The following is a 20,844-nucleotide window of genomic DNA, read 5'->3' on the forward strand; positions in this document are numbered from 1 at the left end:
ATGCTCTTGATGCCCCCAGAAATGCGAATAAGAAATGGCCTAACCGCTTTTACGCTGACGATGTGGTTATTTTGGCCACATCCCCAAGGGGACTTGAGACATTGCTCGCTATTTTTAGGGCTCAATGGGAATGGGGAAGCCGGATGCACCGGCACCGTTATGAACGGTGCCGGTGCATCCAACATGCTCTGCTCGCGGGTCCGGTACAGCTGCCAGGCCAGTCCTGGTGACAGCAATGGCACCCGCGAGCAGAACTCGTAGTTTGCCGGCCTGGGAACTATGGTACCAGCATGCTTACCGGTACCGTAGTTCCCGGACCGGCAATCTTATAATGAGGCCCAAAGTCTTTAAACCTTCCTCTGCAAAGAACATACATTTCAGAATAATGGCAGATGGCATAAAGCTGGGGATAGTCACCTTTTTTGACTATTTGGGATTTAGGTCTGATTCACTTACTAAGGCTAAGACTAGTCTGGGGATATATACTGGTGGAATACACTCTTTCTTGTCTGGTCATGGTAGTTGGGCAATTTCCCCGGCTCTGGAATGATATGATAAGCAGGCCTTGCAAATGGCCCTCTATGGGTCGGAGCTGTGGGGTTACTCCAAATCGGTCCCACTCTCAAGTATCTAGAACACGTTTCTGAAAAAGTTACTTTTGTTGCTTTTAAGTGCTCCGACTTCCCTGGTGCTATCACCCCTTAGTGTTTTTCCTATAGTCGACCACATTGCCCTTAAATCTGTGCTCTATTGGGTTAGACTGTGGACTTCCCCGGGATTGTCAACATACTGGGAATCTCTGACGAATGTTCTACTTTTGGAGGGAGCAAAGAGTTGCTGTTGGCTGACCAATGTAAAACACCTATTATATATGTGAGACCCAGGAGCTCTCTGGGATAAACCCCTGAACTGCAAACATTCTTTAAACGTAGATCTTAAAGCAAATACAAGGAGGAAAGCCATGGAAAAGCTGAAAGTGGAATGGGCCTCCTTGAAGAATGCTCCAGAGTTTTTGTGCAGTGAAATGATGGGAAACTCGCTGAGCCTTCTGGATGAATTCCATCCCCCTTATGAGCGCTCTTTGTATGTACGAATGAGGCTGGGGATATTGCATACAGCATGGTATACAAGCTCATGGTCAACCTGTGTGGTTTTGCTAATGAAACATAAATACATTACATGCTAATTTGTCCCGCCACTTTGGATCTAAGGAGATTGTATTTGAAACCACTATTTAATGCGCAAGGAGTTTGTTGTATTAAGGAAGTTATGCAATTCTTAATGTGTTGAGTTGATAGAAAAGTTGTTTTTACACCTGCACGGTGTGTGCATCGAGCTTGGTTACTCAGGCAGAGATACGTGGGAATTGTTTTTAATAAAGAGGCTGCAAGCATGCTCTGCTCATAAAAGTGATATTGGATGAAGATGCAATAATATTTCTAGTAGGGCTCCAGGATTTGTTCTGTTTTTACTCCACTGTATAACATGTGTTTTTACTCCATTCCTTTCTTTTTAACAAATGTATGCCGAATAAAGCTATCAAATTGAATATTTCCAATTGCAGACATATGTGTAATTTATTTTTTTATAGGAATGCATGGATTGGGCAAAGCCTGATTCTCTTAAAACCAAACAAAAAAACATATCACCCCCCAGATGGCAGTTCTGAGTGCTAATCGCAATAAATACCACTTTCATGGGTGTGCATGGCTGGAATGCTGCACTTGGCCCTACCTGGCTTTTTTGCAGCCCTGCCCTCCTCCGAAAGTGGTATTTAACGCTTTATTGAAAGCAGTTGATATCAAAGACAGGCAAGGGCCATCTTGTTCACCTGCAGTTGACAATTACCTTGCCTGTCGCAACACCATATTTTGTACTTACTCTCAGGCTATGACTTTCCTTCAACATTTATTTGTGAAACTACTGAGCTTCCCTTTGCACAGCAAATGATGGGTCAAGCATAAACAATACGGGACACTGCCCTGTGCAACACCGACTGCACCCAACTGCACAAAGCCTTGCATTAAAAACAGTTTTTAGAGCATTTTCATTATATCTATTTTTGCTTGTGTCCACACGTGCAGCTAATCTTTACATTTAACAGACACCCATCTCACTCATGTCTTACATCAAAGGTACACAAAAATGCTGTAGTGTTCGTCATTTTATGTTTTGGATACAAATAAGGTCTGTTGACATTACAAATATTAGTACACAATTGCTAATCAAATAGGTTTGTTTGCTAATCAAGAACATTTTAATTAGCAAACTCTGCTACTCAATTTTCGAAAACGAATGTATGCCTTGTATGATTAAGCGAGGTACCATTGGAAATGTGCTTTGTTGGCTGACTCAGGAATGCTGATGCGTTATTCACTGTGAGGGATTATTTTCTTGATGTGTTTGTTACTCCTTTGACATGAGACCTTCATGATTTCTAATGTTTATTGCATGTATGTATCAGTCACTATCTGGTGGTATGTATGTGTTTGCAGTGACTGCTCTTTCTCAGTCAGTGTTTGTCTTCTGGACTGAGTATCTCACGTTCTGGGATGCATCAGAGTGGCAAGATGTCTAGTTCTGTGTTATTGTTAGAACACATGTTTACATTTCACTGCAATGTTACTAAATTTGAAATGGGATTTACCAATTCATAGCAGTTAAACAAATTAAGAGTTTCAAAGAAAAGAGATACAGGAACAAATATAATACAGCTGCTGCTCTGTGCTGCGTTTCTAGATGGCAAACCTGGAAACACTCTATCAATGAATCAATGAAAATATAGGGCAATGTTGAAGAAGTAATGCTCATAGAAGGTAAGGTATAGTAATTCTTTCTCTGTTTCAGTAGCCTCCTTGGCACTTAAGGGGTTAACCCCTTGGCACTTAAGGGGTTAACATCCTTGGCACTTAAGGGCTATGGCATGGACAACCTGGCGGGCTTGCTTTAGCCTCAGCATTTTCCACAGGGCTAGCTTGCATATCAAAGCACAGTTGTGACTGCCAAGTGCTGAGTTTAAGCAGATGACTGCTGAGTACCAATTTCGATTGGGTCATAATAATAATAAAAATAATGTATGAAAATGTGTGTGATGTTTAATATTATCAGTTGTTGCTATGTTTATGCCCTTACATCTCATCCATAACCAAAACCTGTTTATTAGTTACATTTGGTTACAAATACCTCTAAAGATTCACATTGATGTAACATTGATGTAACTGTTTTTTTATTAGTAATGTAACAACTATAATACCTATGTGCAGCCTTTAATATTGTACTGAATATGAAGACTTAATCTTACCAAAGTTTTAGCTGATGGTTCCATATATAACCTATTGTTTGCACACTAGCGCCTATACCTCCGCCTGGCCTTTACAACCTTTTCATTTCCTGGGGACCATGATTCTGCTCTTTGAAGTCTCCATACAGATGCTTCTATTTTGCGCTTCTACTGTCAGATCTTTAATTGCAGTTAATCAAGGATTCACAGAAGGCTCTGCTGAAAAGGATTCCCTCTGCAAAATGAGATTGTTCCATGTGTTTATAGAGGATGCAATGCTCTATGTGGACCTCAAGTCTACCCAGACATCCCACCATAAGAAGAGCAAAGTGCCCCCTATTAGGGGCCACAAAAGGTCATCCAACCTCATCAAGTTCATTCAGAAATATGTGCTGAAAGTTGCCTCTACCATGGGGCTAAACCATAACTGGTCCGCCATAAAAGGCGGCCAAAAAGGTGGAAAATAAAATCGATTATAGGTCAATTTGTGTGTTCTTGCATTCTCAAGCATGATCAGCCCTGCTGTCAAGAGCCATTAGTAATGGAATCTGTCTAGGTACTTCCTCTATGACCTCCCCCGCTAAGGAGGCAAAAACTATTGCTAGAAAAGACCAAGCAACCAAAGAGGATAAGCAAAGAATCAGACTACCAATACCGGCCACACTGAATAAGCGTCAATAGAACAGGCCATTTGGTCTTCTTCCTTCACAGAATGAGGACTCACACATTCTTGACAAATGGTTTGCTACCAAAATGACTATTAGTACCTACTACTTTTGGACGCCTTGGAGGAATATAAAAATCTTTTTGAACTGCTTTTTTAGGGCGTTTGATAGTCAAACGGGATTGTTAAGTCTCTCATCCACTGTTGACATACAGCTATGTCACTGATTGCATCTACTAAGTTTTTATATTAAATGTAGGGCCTTATAACCATACGTTATACATTTTATCATCACATGGTTGTGATAAGTCTTCTACAATATATTTCAGCAGCTCCACTATGGTGAGGGAATCTCCCCTTTGCAACCGGCATATGGTAATGATGACCTTAACATGACTATCGAGAGATTAGAGAAAACTAATTTGCAAATTGAGGCGGAATTCCTTTAATGTATTCCTTATATATTTAGCCATGAATCTGTGTGTCCATAGATAGATATTTTGAGAAACTGTCACCATAAAAAGATTTAGATCGTTATTACATGCTGTGGCCCATATAACCCATATAAGCTCAACTGAAGCAGCTTCCACAGATGACTTATCAAAATAGGCAACATCTCTAGAAAACTTGGAAACCTCATATATCAAAAATACAGCACATTTGGCTTTTTGGAAACGAGCCAGAAACAAAAAGCAGGGTAGGAAAGGGGCATGATCAAAGGGGAATAATGGGGTTGTGCGAGAATGGTGTCCATTTAATCACTGCATTTGACCACAAGCATGTTTGGGGATGCTTGTGGTCTCGTGCAGAAGGGATGTGACCTAGCAGTTTAGGCTGGCCTGTCCCTTTTGAGGTGGGACCAAGCATGATTTGCATATGGTCTTTCCCCTTTTGTAATGGCTTGGCAGACGAACAACGATGGTCTGGAGGGTTGCCCAGAACAATGGCAGAGGTTAAGTCTAATTCTAAATCTTCCATCCATCACCTCCTTTTGTTTTGCATAAGTCACTCAGTATGGGACCGGTATGCCCAGACGTGGGTCCCGTGCCTGGTGGGCCTAGACCCCCAACCTATTCCTCACTGATGAGGACCAACGAGGCCGAAACATGTTTGGGAATGCTTGTGGTCTCGTGCAGAAGGGATGTGACATAGCAGTTTGGGCTGGCCTGCCACTTCTGGGGTGGGATCAAGCCTATTTTGCATATGGTCTTTCCCCTATTGTAATGGCTTGGCAGGCAATGCATGATGGTCTGGAGGGCTGCCCAGAGCATTGCCAGAGGTTAAGATTCATTCTAAACCTTCCAGTCATCACCTCTTATGTTTTGCATTAGTCACTGAGAGTGGGACAGGTATGCCCAGACTTGGGTCCTTTGCTTGCTGGGCCTAGATCCCCAGGCTACTCCTCAATGATGAGGCTCAACGAGGCCAAAATATGTTTGGGGATGCTTGTGGTCTCATGCAGAAGGGATATGACCTAGCAGTTTGGACTGGCCTGCCCCTTTTGGGGTGGGACCAAGCCTGATTTGTAATGGCTTGACCGGCGAAGAACGATGGTCTGGAGGGTTGCCCTTTGCAATGCCAGAGGTTAAGATTAATTCTAAACCTTCCAGACATCACCTCTTTTGTTTTGAACTATATAGATCTTCAGGAAAACTTAAATTGAAGATTTATTGGCAAACAATCCAAATGTTGTGTTGAACCCCAAGAATAGATGGTCTTTGTGCCAAAAACAAGCCCTTTCAGCAAGCTGTCCTAATCCTTCTCTCTGTCTCTAAAAATCTTCTGCCAAACACTCCATTCAGATGTTCTAAAGTACAATTTAAAATTGTAGATACAAAAATACATCCAAAATGCACTAAAGTAAGAATTAGCAGTGATTGAAGTCGTACAAGCTGATTATCATAATGAAATAGACTATAGGTACAGGGTTGCTCTTTTCATCAACCGAATTATATTGTAAATGCCTTTTTATAACTATATGAAATATTCACTTGAAGCTGGTGTAGGTTATCCATTACAATCAGTTGTTTGATTTAGATGCAAGACTAAGGGCCTCATTACGAGTTTGGAGGCAGCCATGTCCTTAATAAGGGCATGGCTGCCTCCAAACTCGTGTCTGGGTTCCCTGAATGGGGAAATACCGGGCCATTCCTTGGAGTGTCCGGTATTTCCCCATTCAGGGAACCCGGAGCCAGACCATCCCCATTCCCATTTGAGCCCCCATAGGGCTCAATGGGAATGGGGAGCATGCTAACAACGGGCCTGTTAATGACGGGCCCGGTGTTAGCATGCTGGCCCGCTCGCAGGACCAGCTACGTCTGGTAAAGCCAGATGTCCAGAGCGGGTCCCGCGAGGGGACCTCGTAATAGGGTGGTAAGGGGTTAACGGCTCCGGCACCTTTACCGGCACCTTTAACCCCTTACAGCCCACCTCGTAATGAGGCCCTAAAGACTCCCAGAATGCATTGATTTGCTGATTGAAAGCCCATCACTGGAAATTAATTATTACAATTTTAAAGTGTATGAACTCAGTATTTCTAATACCTGAAACAGTGTGCCCCCAAGGCAGACGGTCCAACAGAAACCCTTTCGAGTGTGCACTTACAAACCTGGGCGGTGTAGGGGTATGCAGAATCCGAGGCTATTCCCTTATTGTCAATAATGTACTGGAAGGCAGGCATCATTAGGCCCCCTTTGCAGCCGTTGTTCCCATATCTGGTGGAGCAGTCAACCAGGTTCTGAGGGCTGAGAGACACCAGTTTCCCCGTCTTCAGCATGAGCTGCCCTTCAAGGGTGCCTACTGCGCTGAACGCCCAGCAGGACCCGCAGGCACCCTAGAAGACACAAAGCAAAGTTATTATTGAGAGAAGCAGACAAATGCATGGCCTTCAACAAACCAAATAGGCACAGCGATAAGTTTATAGTCGAGAAGTGGACAATGTGAAAGGCTGAAGGTTGTCCCAGCTAGATACACAGATAGGTTCATAGTTATAGAAGCTGACTGCATGCATAGAGAACAGCGGGTCTGACAGCTACTCATACAAGTGTGCAGCCAAAGAGGTTGACATGATTGGACCACAGCTGTCATGGAAAAACATGTTAACAGTTGTGTGTTCAGAGCATTGTGTGTTATGATAAATTGCATCATTGTGTTGTTGGATAGCGTCTATGTGGCACAAGGTATTAATGAGGTGGATGGTTCATAGTGAAAGGATTTCTTACCTGGTTTTTTACATTAGTGACACAACCTTTTGTCCTCCAGTCCACAGTGGATGGGAGTGCGCCCTCTGTCCTTACATATGAGGAGCTGTTTATGGGGTGGGGGTCAGGCATTTGCAACCCAGTCAGGATTGAAGTCACTTCTTCACTGGTCTAATAAAAATGAACAACAGAATATGCATCTTATGGAAGAGTATGAGGCCCAACAGCTCCCCATTTATGTACTTTTCAACTGTCCCGAGATAGCACTTCCCAAAGCATGGACCCCTCAAATATAGAATTTCAATTGGATTTTCCATGTGTTCGCATTGCCTCCTAAAACATGCTGCACATTGCTTTTCACTGCGCTTACATTTGCTTCTAGAGTATTTTTAACAGGTGTCTTTTAACTTTCTCTACATTTACTTCTAGAACGCTTTGGGATGTCCATTTACGTCTGTCTTCGCAAGAAAATCATTTATTTTCCATCTTTCATTTATCCATATTTTCTAACATGTCATCGTTAAACAACAACCTGTGTATCTTTCACATCTTTTCATTCAAAGAATATACATTTATTTCATGTAAATCAGGAACAACCTCTGTGTTTGTATTTACTCATTGCACAACCCACTAAAACCACCTCATAAGTAAATACATGACTTATTAATCTACAAGGTCCAATTCCACCTACAACTACAATCATATATTCATAGGGATCTTATCACCTAAGCCGAAAGTCAGGAGGGAGAATTCTGTATCTCCTTGGCACTTGTTGGAAACTAAATCTGAAATCTCTCTACATATGTGCAACATGCTGCAGCAGTCTTGCTTTCATGTCTGCTTCCATCCGAAGCTCTATGGATCCAAGTGAGAAACTAGATCAACACTATCCCGATGTTTCACTAAAATCATACTCAGAGGTATGTTCCACCCTGTAATAGAATCACATACATACCACCCCCATTCAAACACTGCAGTATTCACATGTTATCTTTCAGTACAGTATAGACCATTTAGCAAGATCTCATTCATACCACCTACCTTCATAAGCCCACATTCAATGTGTACTCACTTGACCATTCATCAAGACCGTCTATCTAAACATCAAATCCAATCCGATGCCCTCCATAATTGTACTAATGTTTACTAACTGAATATGTTCTGTATGCATACTTGCCATTAATGAGTCTATATGTGTTTAACTTCATAAAATCACCTCTACTTTAAGTCTGTTACTTAATCTACTTTATATTCTCAAATCCATTCACTATTCATAAAATACACCTCCAAACACATTATTTGAAATATTAGATGCATCTCACACTTGGTCTTCTTCTACACAGTGGCTGTGTGTCAATTGGGTCAATATGTTGCTTTTCTAAAGAATCTCATCTCCTTATTTATTAGTTACTCAGTTGGTCAATACTGAGTACACTTAAAGTGATTGCCAATTATTGTCACCAACAAATATATTTGTATGCAGTGCCTCAAATATATTTGTATCCTATTCCTTATCTGTGCGTCAACATAATTTCTATGGGACAGTATACTTTCACTACTTCAGGTCATGGGGCATTCCTCTTCTATTTTTATTTTTTTAAGTGCTCAGTTTCTCTTTTATATCTTCATTCAAATCCAATGCTTCAGATTGCCACCTTTATTTGAAGTCATTTGAAAACCAAAAATCAAATGCCAGTCTTAAGCTTAATTACCGACAACTGCTAAATATGTCTTTCTCGAGTGTACCAGCCTTGAGTCTGACTCAAAGTCTCTTGCTAATATAGCCTCCATTACCCTCAAACAGGCCTCCTCCATACAAGATGAAATGCATGGAGACAACAGCTGCAACTCAGACTAGCATTTAAAACGTTTTTCTAAGATCTCAATCCACAAATTACCTCAAATACCTTACTCTAAGTTTATAATGATCTTTTTGACGTAACACTATTCTTTAGGGCATTTCACTATTTTACATGATTCATTTCAAATCACTTAAATAGTCACGTTTTTCTTTTTCATATTTCAAGGAAGATGGCCACGTCCACGCAAGATGACATACATTGACACATCGGCCTCCAGCTGGGACTGGTGTTATCATATTTCTCAGACCCCAATCCATCATTATTATCATGTGCTCTGTGCCTACATTTCAGACAATATTCCAAAGCAGCTTGGTCCTATGCTTACATTTTCTTTGAAGGAATATGCCCAAATGAATGCCCCTTTCTCTATGCTTGAGGGTCTTGAGATAGAGGAGCACTGTTTGTGTTGCAGGTGAATTTTTTTTTTTAAAAGGGAAGCCTGTTGTGGCAGCCTTCTTTCCAATCCCTCAAGCCGACTGTGTCACTGCGCATGCACAGGAGAAAGAGCGTATGTGCTTTTGAGAGACTAGGCATGGACAAAAGGGCCTAAATTGGATGTTCTCTAGCTCTTTAAGTTAAAAAACGTACATAAAAAGAAAATATTTGCAATATAAGCCATTATTAAAATATCCACTGGTGAGTAAAGCAGTATTGTTAATTCCACAGTGTCAACATACTCGTAAAAACCTCAAGTATATCTTGCACACAGCTCTGCCTCAACTCTAACCTGTGGGCAGAGAGGGCATTGGGGGAATGGGAGGTTTTAACGCAGGAGATTTGGTCGAATGCCAAATCATCGAATTTCTTTTAACGATTTTGGCAGAAAATATATGTGGGGGTGGGCAATCATGATTGATATGGTACAGGGGGAGAAAAAAGGGGGTTGTCTCCCCCCTTCATATATTGACAGCAAAATGAAGAACAAAACCATGATTGATTTGGCTTCGACCAAATCTCCACTATTAAATCGCATAGAACCCGCATTGGTGCCTTTTTACCTCTGCAAAGCGCCAGCATCGATTGCAGCCATGCAAAGCATTCACCCTTAACTAGCCTTTCTGCAAAGCCTGGGTGTGCCACCTGCACTTGGCAACAGTGAAAATCATCCCTCATCACATAATTGGAGCCTGTGGACCAGTGGCCGAAGTGTACGAAAAGAAGTAGTGGAACTATGTTCCCTGCGGTCCTGCCCCCCACTTCCCACAAACCCCATCACCACACCCCCTCCCACGTGCAATTCAAACCCCCAAACAAACACACCTGCTCTTTAAGAGAGAATTCAGTGCAGTGCACTGAAGTGCAAGTTTCAACTTCTTCCTACACCTTTATTTTAAAACTAGACCATTCTGGAACTGTTTCTTCAGAAAATAAAAGTATGGGAACAGCAAAAATTCATTTTAAAAAGTAGAGGAGCACCGCTCCCACCCACTTCAACCACTGCTGCGGACGGCCTCAAGTTGCGCCTAGCAGACACTCTGACCTCTTGATGAATTCACTAGGTAATATGGGGCAACGACTCTTCACGTTGACACCTCTGACCATGCAAGCTGACGGAGCCAGATTTGACACTTATTTCATGTCCCGCATCAAGCTGACGTCTGGTAAGCAGATACACATTAATCTAGCGCACCAACAGTTCTGTACTAGCCGACACTCACCTTCAGAATCCATTGAAGCTGTTTCTTCAGCACATGAGACTTGATTGCAACAGGAGACCAGTTTATCAGGGATCAATTGATACTGCCAATTCATACTGCCTCGATCCAGCGGCAGAGGAAGCATTCTGAACTTACACAAATGCACCTTGAGATGAAGCTTTTGCTCTGGCAAAGACTTTTGAATACTCACTCCGAAGTAGAAAGGAAATGGGCCAAACTGACATGTGCTATCCACTATCAAAAGACATGTTAAGAGGGACAGAATTCACCCAGGCAGACAAGAAAAACATCTGCGTTACAGGTATGGAGTGGAACACATGCTGCAGACCCTCATGCATGCCCAGCATGAGGTGCTGAGGGCTCAAACCAGGTGGAAATGTGAAATGCAATGACTGTGGAGCCTCTGGTTATGAGGATGTGTCAGTGGCACCTCCAACTTTACCAACTTTACCAAATGACGTTGACACTTTCTGTCTGGCCTGTCAAAACCGACGGCCAAGAAGTAGAGTTGCTGACAGGTTTGAATTACACTAACATATCAGAACACGTTTTTCGTGACACCTTCCCCGATGATCAGTCGTTCTTATTCTTCCTCGATGATTCGCCTGGTGCCTACGAATGACATAAAACGTCTCCATTGGGGCTCAAGCGTTGCACTCTTCTTTTTGATGGTAGTACAGCCTGATGCACAGTTTAGATATCCAGGAAAGGGCATTTCATCCTTAGATTAACCGAAGCTGAACTTAGTCTGTTCCTGACACTTTCCCTGTCCTGTTTTATGTGCGTTCTGAGGCCCACGGGTGTGTGGCGCGTTGTAAACATTTTAATAAATAAAATAGCTGCAACGAGCAACGTTCAAAATTAAGTTGAGCCACTGCTTTGTTGACTAAGTGCTTATTGGATGCTCCATTATGGCAAGAATTACTACACAAATATGCCTATATGTTTTGAAATTGACCTGACACTCTGGAAGACTATTTATTTTATTTGACATTTGTTAAGCGTGCATCTAGGGGGCATTTAGGGGCTGGTTACAAGCATGGTGGTTATGGATCATTTCCTCAGTTGCTTATGGTTACATACAAAGTTCAGGGGGTACGGTGGGTATAATATGGTACATTAATACAATGGTCATACAATACAGTTACATATGTTTCGTATGGTTACAGTTATATCATTTACAGTGGATATTTTATGGCGCATTGCAGCAACAGTGTGCTGACGGGTGTGTGGTACATGAGCACACGGTGGGGTGCCTGGTGAAGTAATACAGAAGTACTGAGTATCTAGTTCCCTTGATTGAAAAGCCATGTTTTGAGTTCTTTACGGAATGACCAGAGGGAGGGGTAAGACCTCAATTCCAGGGGCATGGCATTCCAAAGTTTCGCCGCGAATACTGGGAAGCTGCTGCCTCCTTCTTTTAGCCGCTTGAAGCGAGGGATGTCCAGGCAGAAAGAGGAAGCAGCTCTGGTCGGCCTGGAGGACTGGGTCTTGGTAATCAGGCTAGACAGGTAGCTGGGGGCACTGTTGACTAGGCACTCGTGTGTAAGGGATACGATTTTGAACGTTATGTTCTCCCGTATTGGCAGCCAGTGGATTTTGCGTCGAGCTGCAGAGATATGATCCCTTCTTGGAATGTTGAGCGCTGCTCTTATTGCAGTATTTTGAATTGTTTAGAGTTTTTTGATATTTTTGGTATTGGATCCTGCAAATAGGGAGTTGCAGTAATCGATCCTGGATAGTATTAACGCTCTGGCGAGTGTAACGCAGTTATCAGTAGTCAGGAATTGGTCTGCTGGCATTAATCAGTTTGGCTGTGTAGGCTGCTGACCTGCCTAGTCATGTTTAGAGAAGAATCTAGATACACTCCTAGTGTTTTGACCTCTTTGGAGGTGGAAATGGTGTTGCCATCAATAGTGAAGGATTTGTAGTCATTGGATAGGTTGTTGATCTGAGTTTGTTTGCCAATGAGGAAAATCTTGGTTTTGTCGTCGTTCAGGCAAAGCTCGTTGGGAGCTATCCATGCTTCTATGGTTCAGTAGATTTTGGTCAGGGTGTTGGTGTCATGGGTGTGATTGCTCATAATAGGCAGGAGTATCATGCGTATCGTCTGCATAGTTGGTGTAAACTCCCAATTTGTCTACGAGGTCAAACAATGGCTTGGTAAATACATTGTAAAAGGTGGGTGGGACGCAGGATCTTTGGGGAACTCCGCAGGTGACTGGGGCAGGAGGCGCTGCCGCTGGGTGTCTGAGACTGGATGTCTGCATAGTATTTTATCGTTGACCAGGTCAAAGGCTGCCGACAGGTCTAGTAGTAGCAGTGCAGCCATATTACCTCTGTCTTTTACTGTGTCCAAACTATGTTTACACAATTCCAATTCATCCTGGCGCTATTCCCATCAAGCACAAACTAAGTTATGTGCCCTTGAAGGCCTGTGAGGATGTTGCAGAGCACCCGTTAAACCATGACCGCATCATTGAACCGGCAGAGGCTTCAGATTGGCTCAGTCCTATGGTCATCATTTGCAAACCTGATGAGGAAGACCTTCACAGCCTTCACAAAAACATTGTAACAGAGAGATTTCCACTTTCAAATGGTATTGAATTATTATTGCTCCTCTGCAAAGTATTTCACCAAAATAGATCTTTAAAATGCAAAATGTTCCTAATTATATGTAAAATGTGATGAGATTTGCTTCCATTAAAGAAAGTCTCCTTCTATAATTAAGTGTTATTTATTTATTTATTTATATTTATATAGTGCGCAGACAGCCCAGGGGCATTGTGGCGCTGTTACTTGCAGGAATTTAGTTACAGGTGGTACAAGATTTGTAGCAGTCGTTGGCACATTATGATTGCTACAAACAGTTTAGTCATTACAGCTCATGCCTCTTTGGTTATTACATTATAATCAGTTTGTTGGCAAGCATGGTGCTGCGAGAGACCTTATGTGAAGAGGATGGTTTTCGTAGCTTTCCGGAAGGCAATGAGGGAGGGCTCACCTCGGATTGTGGGAGGTAGGGCATTCCAGTGTGATGGTGCGAGATAAGGGAAGCTAGATCCTCCAGCTCTGGCTCTTTTTACTAGTGGTACACAGAGCATGTTGGTATATGGTGACCTGGTTGGCCTTGTGGAGGAGACTGGGTGGATTCTTTGTGAGAGGTAGACCGGGGCGGTGAGATGGATGCACTTGTGGGTCAGTGTTAGAGCTTTGAGTATGATTCTTTCCCTTATTGGTAGCCAGTGGGCTAGTTTTCTGGCCTCAGAGATGTGTTCTCTTTTCATAATACCTTGGGCGGCGCGGAGGGCATTGTTCTGTATGATTTGTAACATTTCTAGGTTTTTGTTGTAGGTTCCTAGGAAAAGTACATTGCAGTAATCTAGCCTGGAGCAGGTGATTGCTCTGGCTATGTTTGTACAGTTCTCTTTGGAGAGGAAAGGTCTGACTGAGTTGATTAGTTTGGCGTGGTATGCATCTGAGGAGGCTATTGCGTTGACTTGTCTGTCCATGGAGAGGTTGGAATCCAAGTAGACACCAAGAGTTTTGACCGAGTCTGAGACAGGTATTTTAATGGAGTCAATGGTGAAATGACTGAATTGGGAGTCTAGATTCTTTAGCGTGTCGGGGGAGCCTACCAGGAGGAGTTTGGTCTTGTCAGGCTTGGATGGTGTTGTAGGTCAGTGAGTCGGTGGCATAGTTGCCAGTGAGGGTGAGGAGGATCTGGGTATCGTCAGCATAGTTGGTGTAGGAGATACCAATGGCGTCAAGGATGAGGATGAGGGGTCGTGTGAAGATGTTGTAGAGAGTGGGGGAGAGGCAGGAGCCTTGGGGCACACCACAGAGGATGATGGTGGGTGAAGCGGAAGCTAAATCAGAGAATACTTGCATGGTTCTGTCTTGAAGGAAGGACGTGATCCATGCTGTGGCGTCAGGGGAGAATTTAGGGGTGGTGGAGAGGTGGTGGCAAAGGATGTCATGGTCTACGAGGTCAAAGGCCGCTGATAGGTCGAGAAGTAGGAGAAGTGCTGGTTTGCCCATGTCTCTGGCATCGTCCATCTGGTTTTTCAGATCCAGTAGCGTGGTTTCAGTCCCGTGTTTGGGGCGGAACCCAGATTGTCGGAGACCTAAGAGTTTATTCTCTTCAATGAAATGCTGAACCTGCAGATAGGCTGCTTTGTCCAGTATTTTCGGGAGGAATGGGACAGTGGTGATGGGTCTATAGTTGTTAGGGGATGTGGGATCAAGAGTAGGTTTTTTTAGTAGAGGGCGGACCCAGGCTTCCTTGAGGGAGGCGGGGACTTTCCCCGGGGCAAAGGAGGCATTGACAAAGGCTGTCAAGAAAGGAGCTAGTGCTTAAGTGCAGTCCTTGATGAGTTATGTTTGAAAACGATATTTCATCACAGGTGAGCGCCTGCTGTTATCGGTAATTGGGTCTGTAATGAAAGGACTCAGATTTTGAAAAAGAACAAAAGAAAATGCATATCATCAGATATGTCTGCATCCAGCCTTTAAAGCACTGAGAGCTTTTGTTCCCCCAGAGGATGTTTTTCAGTACAGATGCCTTTTGGACTTTTCTCCGCTAGCTCTGTATTTCCCTTGCCCATTATGCACTTGTAGGCAGGAGTTTTAAATGTACTCTTCTTCCAAGATGAAATTCGTGTCTACGGTACTTCTCAGGAGACTATTCTTCAAAGCACTAAGCCCAGTGGGATGCCCCTCAGAGCCAATAAATTAACAGTAAATTAACAGTAAAAGAAAGTTGCATTTTATAGCAATGAGCTGTCCTCATGAACAGCTCTGCACAAAAGGCCCTTGTTGAAGCATTTAGGAACGCCCCGGCTCCAGAGGATAAGGATCCATTGCTCTCCTTTATTGGCCCGTCGCAGTATTACACTAATTTGGTCAAGAGATTTTCTCCAAAACGAAACCTCTTCTTAACCTTATGAAAAAGGACTCGGCCTTCCAGTGAAGGATGATGTAAAGAAGGGTTCAGATGGCATTAAATCCAACATTCTTGGTGCCCCTTGTCTTCGCTCATTCCAACCACATTCCCGCACCATCACAACCGTCAGCGCCAGTGCCTACGGCCTAAGTGCCGTCAAGATGCAAACAGATAAAGCTGAAGAACACATTGTGACGTTCGCCACATGCTCCCACAAAGCCAGAGAATTAGTCCTCCATAATCGAATAGGAAAGTGTGTTCGCTCTACCGAAAATTTGTTTTGGGTATTTTGACTATAAGCATATAGCTGGGCTCGAACTGCATGAATATCTTAGTTCTTGCGGTACGTGCTACGGCCCAGTAGCCCATTTTCCTTTTTTATGCAGGCTCTATTCCCATCTAAGACAAACTGCGTTTAGGCATATTTTGAAGGATGCCAATATAATCAATCTACAAGAAGCATTAGTGTGGGCTTGATCCACGGCAATTGAGGGTTTGGTTTTTGCACAGCATCTTTGATACGAAAGCATAGAAACGATGTCAGTATCTCTTGCCCGTGATCACTGTCTATATTATGTGGACGGAGAGAACAGTAGTAGTCAGGGGTCAAGTCCTAAAAAATAAAGTAGGGGGACTCAACAAACGCAGTGGGATGTGACGTTGACAGAAATGAGCATATCAAGGTGAAATATGCACATTTCATTAAATTGGCTTTGCATAACCACCCAAATTGAACAGGACGAATGGCATTTGCTTTTCATAAAATCAACACACGCACAAAACCAAGAGAGGATATTTTCTTCTAATTGTGTTTTTGAAATCTTTAAAAGGTGTGCATGTTTTTAAACTCCAAGAACCAATATAAATGTTTTCCCTGGGACTTGCAGTACTTAAAGGGGACATTTCACCTTTAGATGTCGCTTATTTTTCATCAGGTTATATAGTTTAGTGGTGTAGTGTCTGGCCTACAAATCTGCCGACTGTGGTTTGATCCCTGAGGTTGGCTTTAATTCATAAATTCAAAGAACACATTCAATGTTTCTCATTTCTGAAAAAAGTGTGTGGACTCCGTCCCCCGCGTGTACCCTCGATTTGAGCCCTGGTAGTAGTGTTTGTTGCTCCTCTTCCCCCTTCACCCTCTGCTTTTTACTTCTGGATGAATTTCCCTGTTTCAAATCCATGATTTGCTCTCTATGAATTAGCTTTAAAAAAATGTGACTTATTGTAAGGTCAGGAACATTTTTACCTTTATGGATTTTTTTTAATTCGATCTGTGTTTGTATATGATTATGTTGCAAAAGCCATAGCGCTGAGCAGAGAAAATCAATTCCTGTGAGTTAGAAATGTTAGGATGTGCTTGGGCAGCACTTCCAGACATACATAGGGGGTGAGAACTTTCAAATGTGCACTGTTCAAAAACCTTGACTATAGACATTAATACATGGCAGCACCAAAAATATTTCTCCAACACTGAAGAGGCCAGCTGTAAAACGACAGGAGCTAAGTCTGAACATCAAATATAGCCCAGATTGAGAACAAGCAAGCAGAGTGCCTCCCCAGAATGGCTATTCCTAGCTATGACCACAAATCCATGCATCGTGGTCTCTGTACAAGATGCCTTATGCAAAGCAAACTCTGTGAGAGAATTTGCCAACGACATCTAAGGAAGGATCCACTTTGACACAAGGCAAGGGTGGCCATCTGAAAAGTCACTAGGGGCAGGTATAAAACCGTACTGGCATATCCATGACAGACTGTCAGAAGAAGTAAAGGGAAAAATGGGTTCCCCTGTATTGCTAAGTTCCCAACTAAACACTATAGCGCATAAGGACCATCAAGGCATCACAAAGACAAAAAGGCATCTGACAGAAAATTACTGGTGGCCTGCCATGGACAAAGAAGATGTTACTGTGTTCTGTATGATTTGTAGCAAAGGCGACAATTGATTTAATACCTGAATGCCTTCCATTACTTTTTTTGTTTCTTTTTAGAAATCCTTACATGCTTTTTTTAAAAAGAAATAAATGCCTATTAGCACCCTGGGTTGGTAATGTCCTAGGCCCTCGTTAAAGGCCCTCGCTTTGACTGGGCCTATTCACTTGGGCCACAGGCTGTTACAACTCAGTGTGGGCCAGGGAACTCATCATTATGACTTAATTATATTGAAGCTAGCAACCTGGAGGACATTGGAGCTGGCACAATGAAAGGCCCAACAGAAGCCAATGTGCAAGGCCCAAGTCTGGCAGGGAGATGGTAAAACTTGAGTCTGTGAACTGTCTAATGAATGATGCAGAGAAATATGAAACAATTCCAGTTGATGATGGACCTTTGGAGTGAATGAGGAATATGGGCACATGATCACACTTGGAAAGATGACACAGAATAGAAGCAGTATAAATCCATTCGAAGTTTGAGTAAAATCTAAGTTGAAGAGTACTTCGAAGTTCTTTAATGGTGGAGAAGTGGTGGGAAAAGGGCGTATACTGTTAGCCCATGCTGATGCTCCCACTTGAAAAGAGAGGGTGTGTGTGACTCCATGGATGCAGCTGTTATTAAGAATCACTTTTATGATCTCATCAGTCAGGTGCACCTGCAAGTCCACCTTCAACAGTACCAGTTCACAACTAAAACTCCATCAGGACTTCAGCCTGGTTCTTCAGGTGAGATTAATCTAGGGCTTCAATCTCCTTCTATGCCACCTTTGGTGAATCCCAATACAGATGTAGCTCTCAATGGATGGTCTCTTGAGGAGCAGGTGGTGTAAAATGGCGAATTAAATGCAATTAACCTGCAGCAATATTTAGGCTCTTCAAGCCTTTTAAAAAAACGTTTTTTTAAAATGATATGGTTAAAAATACATTTAACCTTTAATATGATATAGACCATAAAACAAGACAAATACACATTTTTTTCAGAAAACCAACAATACCTAGATAGAATACAGAACTTAAATCCAGATAAAAAAGAACTTCAATTCAGCATCATAAAATGAGTCATCATTAATTCATCATCATAAAAAAGAACTTCCATTAAATTCCATAAAATGCAAATCAAAACACATTAAACATAATTAGATTTAATAAAACTGTAGTTCTCTCATTCATCTAATTCTTTAGAAATATTCCTAAAATTCGAAAAACTAACAAGAAAGATTAAAAATTCAGAAAAATACATTAAATTTCAAGTATTTTATAAAGCATGTGACTGCAATTACAGTTGAAGTGGTTCGTCCAGCCAAACCTATAGACCAAACAAGATTATCCTCTCCCACTATATTTAAATGTTTAACTTTCTCAAAATAAAGGGAACACAAGCTTACTAATGCAGTACATGCAGTCAACAAGTGTTTCAGAGGTTTACAATGTCCAGCCAAGTAACAGAAATGGCAAAGGGCTTGATCTGATGGAATCATACCGTATCTCACCACAATCTGCTTATTAAGAATCAAATTCTAACAGAAGCAAAGGCAAATGGACCGAGTTAATTTGTCTGGATGTACACTAAACTACAGTGCTAAGATTCCCAATTTTTTGTGATCACCCTGTAAATGGACTAACGAAAGGGGAATAGTGCATAGATTCTAAGGTGTTAATCCATTCTTGATTGTAGAGAGTTAACTTAACTTTTGCTGGACAAAAACTAATTCTTCTGTAGAGCTACTAATAACATCTAGGATAGCAGTGCACAAGTCAAAAATAGCTTTAATCCAAGTGCATCCATGTTCATGCAGAATGAGATTGAGGTCCACATACAGGACCCCTATGTTGGACATAAAATCTTAAGAAGCAATGATAAGAACCTCCATTGTGCTCTCGCTCTTAATGATACAATTCCCAATTCATATCTGATCACATGCACGGGAAGAGAATTCGGTAATCTTAAAGTTCTTTTCCATATCATTACCCCTGTGACAGGTATGTGTGGTCGAACACATGTAAGGCTTAGGTATTTATGTCATACAGTAATTTAGGAATAATTTTGCCTTCATAATAACGAATCACAGGCATCAGAGAAAATGTACCATATTTCAAGTCTACCATCATCAGTTGAATGGTCAGGCTATAGGCACGATCTTTGAACCACAAAGGCAAACTTGCCAAACTGGGCTTCGAATTAATCAGAAACCCAAGATAGGTCAGAGAGTTCAAATTACTAATCGGTACTTCCCCAATCATCCAACAAAATGTACTCTTAAACCTAGATTTGGTGAATTGTATCACTTTTGTTTTTTCTGGGTTGACCTTCAGAGCGTGAGCTCCTAGATAGCTCACAAATGCATTCATTAAACATTGTAGGTCTACTGCTGTGTAATCAAATATTAAGTAGTCACCCGCATAGACCAACCAACAAGGTCTCAATTTGTACAGTTTAGAGCAACAAAAGCAGCAGATTTTAAATAGTCGTCAATATCCGTCATATATAAATTAAACAGACAAGGAGAACGAACGCATCTTTGCCTGACCCCACGAGTAGTCGAAATGATATGGGAAAGGCCTCCAGAATGGTTCAGGCAGACTTGTATATTGGTATTATCATACATCCCCATGATTAGCTTTAATAAACCAGGTGAATGTATGAATGAATGTAATTTGGACCACAGCTGAGAATTATACACTGCCTCAAACGCAGCAGTAAGGTTGAGAGAGGCAACATATATGGAGTCATATTTCCCTCCCCAAGCTCAATGCTGCAGATAATTCAGTATTAGACCATTCAGTGACATTCCCATGTTTCGCCTACACCCTGTTTGCCATTTTCCCAGTCTCCTAGTATTGGCCATCCATGACTCTAGATGCAACAGCAATATGGAAGCAAACACATTGCTGTCCGCATCCAGAATCGCGATAGGGCGATAGTTCAGGGGACTAGATCTCTCTCATCTTTTATAAATCGGAACAACATAGGCAGTAGACCATGAAACAGGAAGTACACCAGTAATCACAATGTTCCTAAATTAAAATGACAATACTCTTGCCCAAGCAGACTGATCACACTTAAATAAAAGGTTGGATAGGCCGTCAGAGCCCGGTGCATGAGAGGAACTAATTTTAACTAGCCCCTCTTGAACCTTCTGATACCCAAAGTCATAAGGGTTCAATTCACAGTTATTGCCAGAAACTATTGGGGCCCAGACTTAATGTCCACATGGTCAGCAAATACCCAACTAAAGTGTGATACCCAGGCAGAATCAGAAACAGCATTTATTTGTGCGTGAGGCTGAGTCATGTCTGTATC

The 20,844-nt window shown here is 42.1% G+C and overlaps 1 protein-coding gene across 1 annotated transcript in view; it reads right to left on the reverse strand.

The window, feature by feature from the left end:
• CTSS (cathepsin S) overlaps positions 1-20,844 on the reverse strand; it is a 243,489-nt gene that overhangs the window by 149,869 nt on the left and 72,776 nt on the right. The window contains exons 4-5 of the mRNA XM_069649738.1: positions 7,166-7,315; positions 6,553-6,777 (exon numbers count right to left, since the gene is read on the reverse strand). Coding sequence (XP_069505839.1) covers positions 6,553-6,777; positions 7,166-7,315 — 375 coding nt within the window. The remainder of the gene's footprint in view (positions 1-6,552; positions 6,778-7,165; positions 7,316-20,844) is intronic.

The sequence above is a fragment of the Ambystoma mexicanum genome, chromosome 1p (assembly GCF_040938575.1).
Source record: "Ambystoma mexicanum isolate Mex_15411 chromosome 1p, UKY_AmexF1_1, whole genome shotgun sequence".
Taxonomy (NCBI): Eukaryota; Metazoa; Chordata; class Amphibia; order Caudata; family Ambystomatidae; genus Ambystoma; species Ambystoma mexicanum.